The sequence below is a fragment of the Alexandromys fortis genome, unplaced genomic scaffold (genome assembly GCF_014885135.2).
Source record: "Alexandromys fortis isolate MF-2015 unplaced genomic scaffold, M_Fortis_MF-2015_v1.1 scaffold_39, whole genome shotgun sequence".
NCBI lineage: Eukaryota > Metazoa > Chordata > Mammalia > Rodentia > Cricetidae > Alexandromys > Alexandromys fortis.
Window position 1 is genome coordinate 8,871,764 of NW_026067918.1, and position 6,348 is coordinate 8,878,111.

At 58.4% G+C, this 6,348-nt stretch overlaps 1 protein-coding gene across 1 annotated transcript; it reads right to left on the reverse strand.

Moving 5' to 3' along the window:
- Positions 1–505: 505 nt before the first annotated feature.
- Positions 506–5,439, reverse strand: Trim47 (tripartite motif containing 47). The gene is made up of 6 exons (XM_050140508.1): positions 4,498–5,439; positions 3,272–3,367; positions 2,792–3,022; positions 2,427–2,625; positions 1,901–1,966; positions 506–1,672 (listed from the first exon to the last, which is right to left on the reverse strand). The coding sequence occupies exons 1-6, from the start codon at positions 5,179–5,181 to the stop codon at positions 1,032–1,034; spliced, it is 1,917 nt and encodes a 638-aa protein (XP_049996465.1). The 5' UTR covers positions 5,182–5,439; the 3' UTR covers positions 506–1,031.
- Positions 5,440–6,348: the final 909 nt, after the last annotated feature.

A 6,348-nucleotide genomic window follows, 5' to 3' on the forward strand; every position in this document is an offset into this window, starting at 1 on the left:
GGTTTAATTCTGGCTACAACACACACAAAGTAGGCCCGGAATTGGCTAGTGGCATCAGGGATAAAAATACTGCAGAGGGTACCCTCCCCCCATCCAAAGCTGATGTGAGCAACAGGGCTGACTGTGGAGCTGGACTCTGGGAAAAGCCACCTCTGTCTGTCCCTGCCTAGAGCACACAGCCTGTTTCAGCCCCCTCCTCCTGGGCCAAGGGGAGTCTACCCTCTTTCACCTGCTCATTCTGTTTGTTTGGTTGTTGCTTTGGTGTGTGTGCCAGTATGCACGGAAGGTTCCAGATGTCGTGTCTCTGCTGACATCCCTTATTTCCTGAGATAAGCTTTCTGACCTGAAGCTCACCTATTAGGCTAGGCTAGCGGCCAGCAAAGCGCCAGGAACCTACCCGTCTCGACCTCTCCAATGTGGCCATTCCAAGTGTGATTCTTTTCTGGGGCTCGAACTCAGGCCCCCTCGACGCTTAAGTAGTGAGCACGTCACCTGCTGTTTCGGCTTACACATTTGTTTTTATTTATTTACTGTGCATGCATGTGCTTCTGCCCGTGTTTGTGCTCCATGCACCAGGACGCGCAGTGAGAGGTCAGGGGACAATTCGTGTGAGTCAGTTTTGTCTTCTACCGTGTGTGTTCCAGAATTCAGGTCGGAAGGCTTGGTGGCAAGCCCCTTACAGGCAGAGCCACCTTGCCTGCCCCTAGTCCCAGATCTCGAAGGCTGAGAAGTCAGTCATAGGAACCTCTGGCAGCTGAGGCATGAAAAAGGGAGTCGTGCATGCCACAGACATTTATTGAGCACCTACTGTGTGCCAGGTAGTTCTTGAGACCTGGAAAAGAAGGGCTGGGGCAGTCTGGAGTTGTCCCAGCTGAAGTTCTCCTCCCCAAACAAGTCCTGCAAGGGGCCGGGGACCCCTGCCTTGAAAAGTGGAAGGTCTAGTTCTACAAGGCAGAGACCTCTGGAAGTGGGGGGGGGGGGTCTCTGAGGCTGGCGCCTTCTTCTCCACTGCAGGATGAGACAGGCCCGTCTCACCTCCTCTTCAGTACGGATATGCATGATTTCTTGAGGGGCCCAATCTGCAGGTGGGCGTCCACACTCTCCAGGAAGAAGGCGGGCTTGAGCCTGTGGTTGAAGAGCCCTGAAAAGTGGCTGTCCAGGCGACTCTGGAAAGGGTCAGTGGGGGAGGCCAGGGCACCACTGCGGCGTGGCCTAGAGGCTTTAAGCCTCCGAAGAAGGCTCAGTTTTCCGTCCCGAACGGCATAGAAGGCCAGGGCATGGTCCGCATACTCCAGGCAGACCCCGACCGTAGGTGAAAAAGCGTGAGGTAGTGGGGCCTCCAGCCCGCAGAACCAGACCGAGAAGCCACGCCCATTCCACTGCAGACAGCATGAGAGTGCGTTTCGGCCCAGGCGGCCCCGGTCATAGGGCTCTTGCGGAGAGAAGCCCTCAGCCATGACGCCCACACTGACCCATCCTTCGATAATCTCTACCTCCCAGTAGTAGGTGCCCCGGTCCAGGGCCCCCTCTCCTAGCACCTGCTCACAGTGTGTGAAGCGGGTGGGCGACTCCGGGTAGTTGATGGGACATAAGACCCTCTTGACACCCTTGGTTCCGAACAGCTGCAGGAACTTGTCTGCCGTGTCGCTGTCCAGGTCCACGATGTAGGCGACTGGACCCCACGGATGGGAGAGAGACACAGGTCACAGCCAGGCTCCGATAGGACAGTCCCCCGCAGGGACCCACCTCCCCCAAACACAGCCTGTCCAGCACTAATGGGGACCACCCGCGGAGATGACCTTGCTCACCCCACAGATTAAGGAGGGGCTTCCCGAGCTCTGTGTTCCCGAAGCCTAGCCGCTAACAGAGGCGCTTTGGTAGCGGCGAGCCGGCTACTCACACTTGAGGAAATAGTCCCTGGGAGCCTCGTCCTCCACCAGGCTATCAGGGTCCTGGGACTCCACATCTGCTGGACAGAAAGGAGCGGTGTGGACGCCATCTCTCTTGACACCCGTGACTGGCTGCGCGGCTACCCTCGGTAGTGCCCCACCCTACCTGTGGCTGTAATTCTCTCCACCCTACCTCCCAAAGCCCCCTGCTACATGGTGACAGACACCCATATAGGACCGTGTTCTCACGCACGTGTGTTGCTTGGTTCCCCGCCACCACCTTGCCTCCTTGCATGCAAGGCCTCTCTGAAGTTTGTGGTGAGCAAGAAGAATCCCTTCCGCCCCGTGTGTGTGTGTGTGTGTGTGTGTGTGTGTGTGTGTTGTGTGTGGTGGGGTGACTTCAGTTCCTGGCAGGGTTATGGCCCCCTCCCCCAGGCTAGACACTTTCCCTCCTCCATTCCCAGGTGGACACCAGATCTGGGAGCCCACATGGTATATCTCGGGGAGGGGTGTGGGTCATCTCGGAGGGGCACCCACCTTCTGAGCCATGTTTCTGCAGCTCGTCCTCATCGCTGCCCAGCCCCCGCAGCTGCTCCCACTGGCTGGCACAGGCTGAGACCAGGATGTCTCTCAATGTTCTGACCACTTGGGAGGACTTGGTGAAGTTGAGTTCCCTGGGGGGCCCAGAGCCAGGGCCGCACCCCTCCTCCAGGGCCAGCCGTAGCGCCAGGAGTTCCTGTACCAGACAAACGCCCCCTAAGGCTCTGTCGGCCATAGCTTCTCCCAGCCGGGGAAGGTAGCAACTGTCCTGGAAGGCCAGGTACCCATCGCCTCTGCCTTCATTTCTCAACCCCCACCCCCCGTCACCTGGATTCCCCCTGTGGCTCAGGAGCTGCCCTCACCTGAAGAAAGCTGACTGAGTCAGCTTCTGGAACCTGACTGAGGTTGTGGCGCGCCCGGCTCAGGCGGCTGCGCTGTTCCTCCTGTCTCCGCAGGTCACCCTGGGAGCGGCCCAACATCGTGGCCTCTCCCTCCTCGATGAACCCCAGCACCTCGGTCTGGAAACTCTGTAGGGTGGCTGTGGCCTCGGCAAACATCTGGCTCACCCTCTCCCGCTCTGCCAAGGCCGCACTCTGCAGGATTGGAGAGTGGAGGCAAAGACCCAACCTGGCTTCAGATTCCTTCCCTGACTGTGTGTGCCCACCGAGTCCTACTGAGAGGACCAGTCCAAGCTCTGGATTTGAGCTGTGTCTCAGGAAACGGGGTGTTCCTGCTTAGTAGGGACGAACAGTTCCCAATCAGGGTACTACCTGCTAAAAGTTTATGTGCAACTTCAGGGGCCTGCTTCAGGGGTGCCCAGGAGGGTTAGCGTGGGGTCTGACCTTGATGAGGGCCACGGTTCGGCGGGTCTGAGCAATGCTGGCGCCCAGTTCATCCATACGGTCGTCCACAGCACTCAGGACTTTGGACTGCTCAGCCTGTGGATGGAGCTTTGTGAGCCTGGTGTCTAATGACAAAATATGCCCAGTTCACCCCTGGTTCAGGTTGGTGCCATTCCCAAATGCCTGGCAAGGAAGCAGGCATTCCTATACTTAGATAGTATAGGGCTATCTAAGGTTCTCTATTTATTTGGAATTTTTCCCCCCGGTGGGGTAGAGGCAAAGAGTGAGAGAGTAGGTTTGGGGTGTGACTGAACTAGAGGGGAGCACTGGGGATTAGTTTCAAAGGAGCCTGCACCCCCGATCCAGCTCTGAAAAATGGGGATTCCGGGCAAATCCCTTGGGTCTTATGAGTCACAGCTCCAGGCCGGAGAGACGGAAAATCCCAGAGCTAGAGGCGCCAAGACCGGGATGGAGGCCAAAGGAAACTGGGGGTGGGAGGTGGTGGGACACTGGGCATATGCTCCCAACGGCCCCAGAACACTCGGACAGAGAAGTTCTGTGTGACCAGCCCAACCTCCATCGTGCTCCTGGTGCCTGCCACACCCATCCACAGTGGCTGACTCAGTCCAGGACAAATCTGAATTGGGACCAGCAAAGAAGAGCTCCATCAGCCATGGGGCCACGCCCGCAGGCAGCCGCTCCTGGTCCCCACCGGCTCCAAGGGCCTAACCCAGATACCTCTGGCTTTACACCCACACTGACCCAGCTTCTCTCTCTGTCTGTCTTTCTCTTTCTCTCTCTCTCACACACACCCTCCTTTTCGGCTCTTTATCGCTCTTTCATCTACTCAGCTGTCCCTTCCGACTCCCCTTCCCTCCACACCAGCCCCAGAGACAGACACTGTAGACCGGAAGGGGTTGCAAAGATCCTCAAGTTAGAGGAGGAAACTAAGGCAGCGCCTGTTGAGTCAGAGATGAAACCCACGTAAAGGTGGGAACCAAGGAGAAACTAAGGCAGCGCCTGTTGAGTCAGAGAGATGAAACCCACGTAAAGGTGGGAACCAACTCCGCAAGATGTTTTCTTAATCTCCACGTACACATCCACAAAAATAATAAAACGAACAAAAGACACAGCCCGCGGAGAGCGGGGGGGGGGCACACTAAATGGCTCTCCTGCCCCGCCTGTCACCCATCTCCACGTGCCCGTTCAAGGCGCCCACGCCCCACCTCCTGAAGCGCGCGCTCCTGCTCCAGCGGCACCAGCTCGTGGCCGCGATGCTCCTGAGCGGCACAGGCCTCGCACAGGCACACTCTCTCCACGCGGCAGTAGTGCTCCAGCGGGCGCAGGTGGCGAGGGCACAGGCTCTCCTCCAACCGGCGCAGCGGCGGCACCAGGCGGTGGCCGCGCAGCGCGGGGCTGCGTTCGTGCGGGGCCAGATGCGCAGAGCAAAAGGAGGCGAGGCAGGAGAGGCAGGAGAACTCGGCGGGCAGAGCAGCGCCCTCGGGGCACGCGTCGCAGCGCACCGGCTCTTCGGCCGACCAGGGCTCGGGCGCACAGGGAGCCGATGGCTCCGGAGCTGTAGGGGGTGCGCTGGGCGCAGAGGGTTCGGGCGTCGCGCCCCGGGCGGGGCCTGAAGCCGGGGTGGACATGGGTCCTGGGCCCGAGCCCTGGCGGAGCTGCAGCAGCTCAGACAACGTGTGGTTCTTTCGGAGCTGCAGGCCGTCGGGAAAAGGCTCCTGGCACAGAGGGCAGCGGGATGGACCTCCGGAACCACCAGTGCTGCCCGCACTCCGGTGCGGCCAGAGCGCAACCAGGCAGGCGAGGCAGAAGTTGTGGCCGCAGGGCAGTGTCACCGGCTCCCGGAGCGATTCCAGGCAGATGGGGCAGCTGAAAGGCCCGCTGCCGTCCATGGCTCCGCAGCTGCCCGGGCACCGCCTGTGCTGTTCCCGCCTGGGAGGGACCTGGGACGGTTCGCGCCCGGCACCGCCCCCTAGGACCAAGGCCAAAGGTCCAGCCCCTTCCAACGCCTCCGCAGTTCTGCCCGTCCCCACGGGGCAGCAGATGCGGGGCCAGCCAGCCTTCCTGGGGCACACTACCCTCTTGAGCCCTCCACTCCGCGTGGGTGGAGCGTGAAAAGGAGAGGACAAGGACGGAGGATGTGAGCGGGTGCATGGGGAAGAGGCTGGGAGAGAATCTCATCCTCTGTCCCCCACCTTGGTGAGCCCGGTGCCTCGGGAGAGGTGCGCAGGCACAGCCATGTCGCCGGTACCTTTGCCCTTACACCCCTCCCGGGTGCAGTTAGCAAAGTTCCCGAGCTGCTGACACACAGAGAAAATGACTGCTGGGGCGTGTGGTTTTGCCCACTTAGCGACTCTATTTACCCCTGCTAGGGAACTTGGTCTTGTCTAGAGCTGAAATGGGAAGCTGACATCACTGGACAAATCCCTTGTCTGAGGAATTTACTTCCGTTCATGCACACTCGCGGGTGCCTGTAGTTCCTAAAAGGAGGCACTGGTTAAGACTTGCCCAACTATGCATTTAGAATGGTGCCTCTAATTGTAAGGATTTGTGTTTGTTTTGAGATTTAGTCTCTATATGTAGCCCGTGTTGGCCTAGAACTCTTCATCCTCCTGCCGCAGCCTTCTGAGCGCTAGGATCACAGGCTTATGCCATACATTTGATTCTTGTGTTGATTTTGAGACAGGGTCTTTTTTTTTTTTTTGCAGGGGGGGGGGACTTATTTTTTCTAGACAGAGTTTCTTATCCTTAGCTGTCCTGGAACTAGCTCTGTAGACCAATCTGACATTGAACTCACAGAGATCCACCTGCCTCTGCCTCCCAAGTGCTGGGATTAAAGCCATGTGCCACCACCACCTGGCTAACAGGGTCTTTCTTTTTGTTTGTTTGTTTTTCTAGACAGGGTTTCTCTGTAGTTTTGGAGCCTATCCTGGAACTAGCTCTTGTAGACCAGGCTGGTCTCGAACTCACAGAGATCCACCTGCCTCTGCCTCCCAAGTGCTGGGATTAGAGGTGTGCACCACCACCTCCTGGCTTAGCCTAGAATTTTTTTATATTGG

Bases quoted from the DNA above. Each gene is read 5' to 3' on its own strand.
- Trim47 (XM_050140508.1), bottom strand. From the start codon at position 5,181: ATGGACGGCAGCGGGCCTTTCAGCTGCCCCATCTGCCTGGAATCGCTC. The intron at 3,023-3,271 runs GTCAGACCCCAC...CCAATCCTGCAG, and splicing joins GAACCGTGGCCCTCATCAAG to AGTGCGGCCTTGGCAGAGCG. The intron at 1,967-2,426 runs GTGGGTGCCCCT...TCTGTCCAGCAG, and splicing joins GCAGAAACATGGCTCAGAAG to ATGTGGAGTCCCAGGACCCT.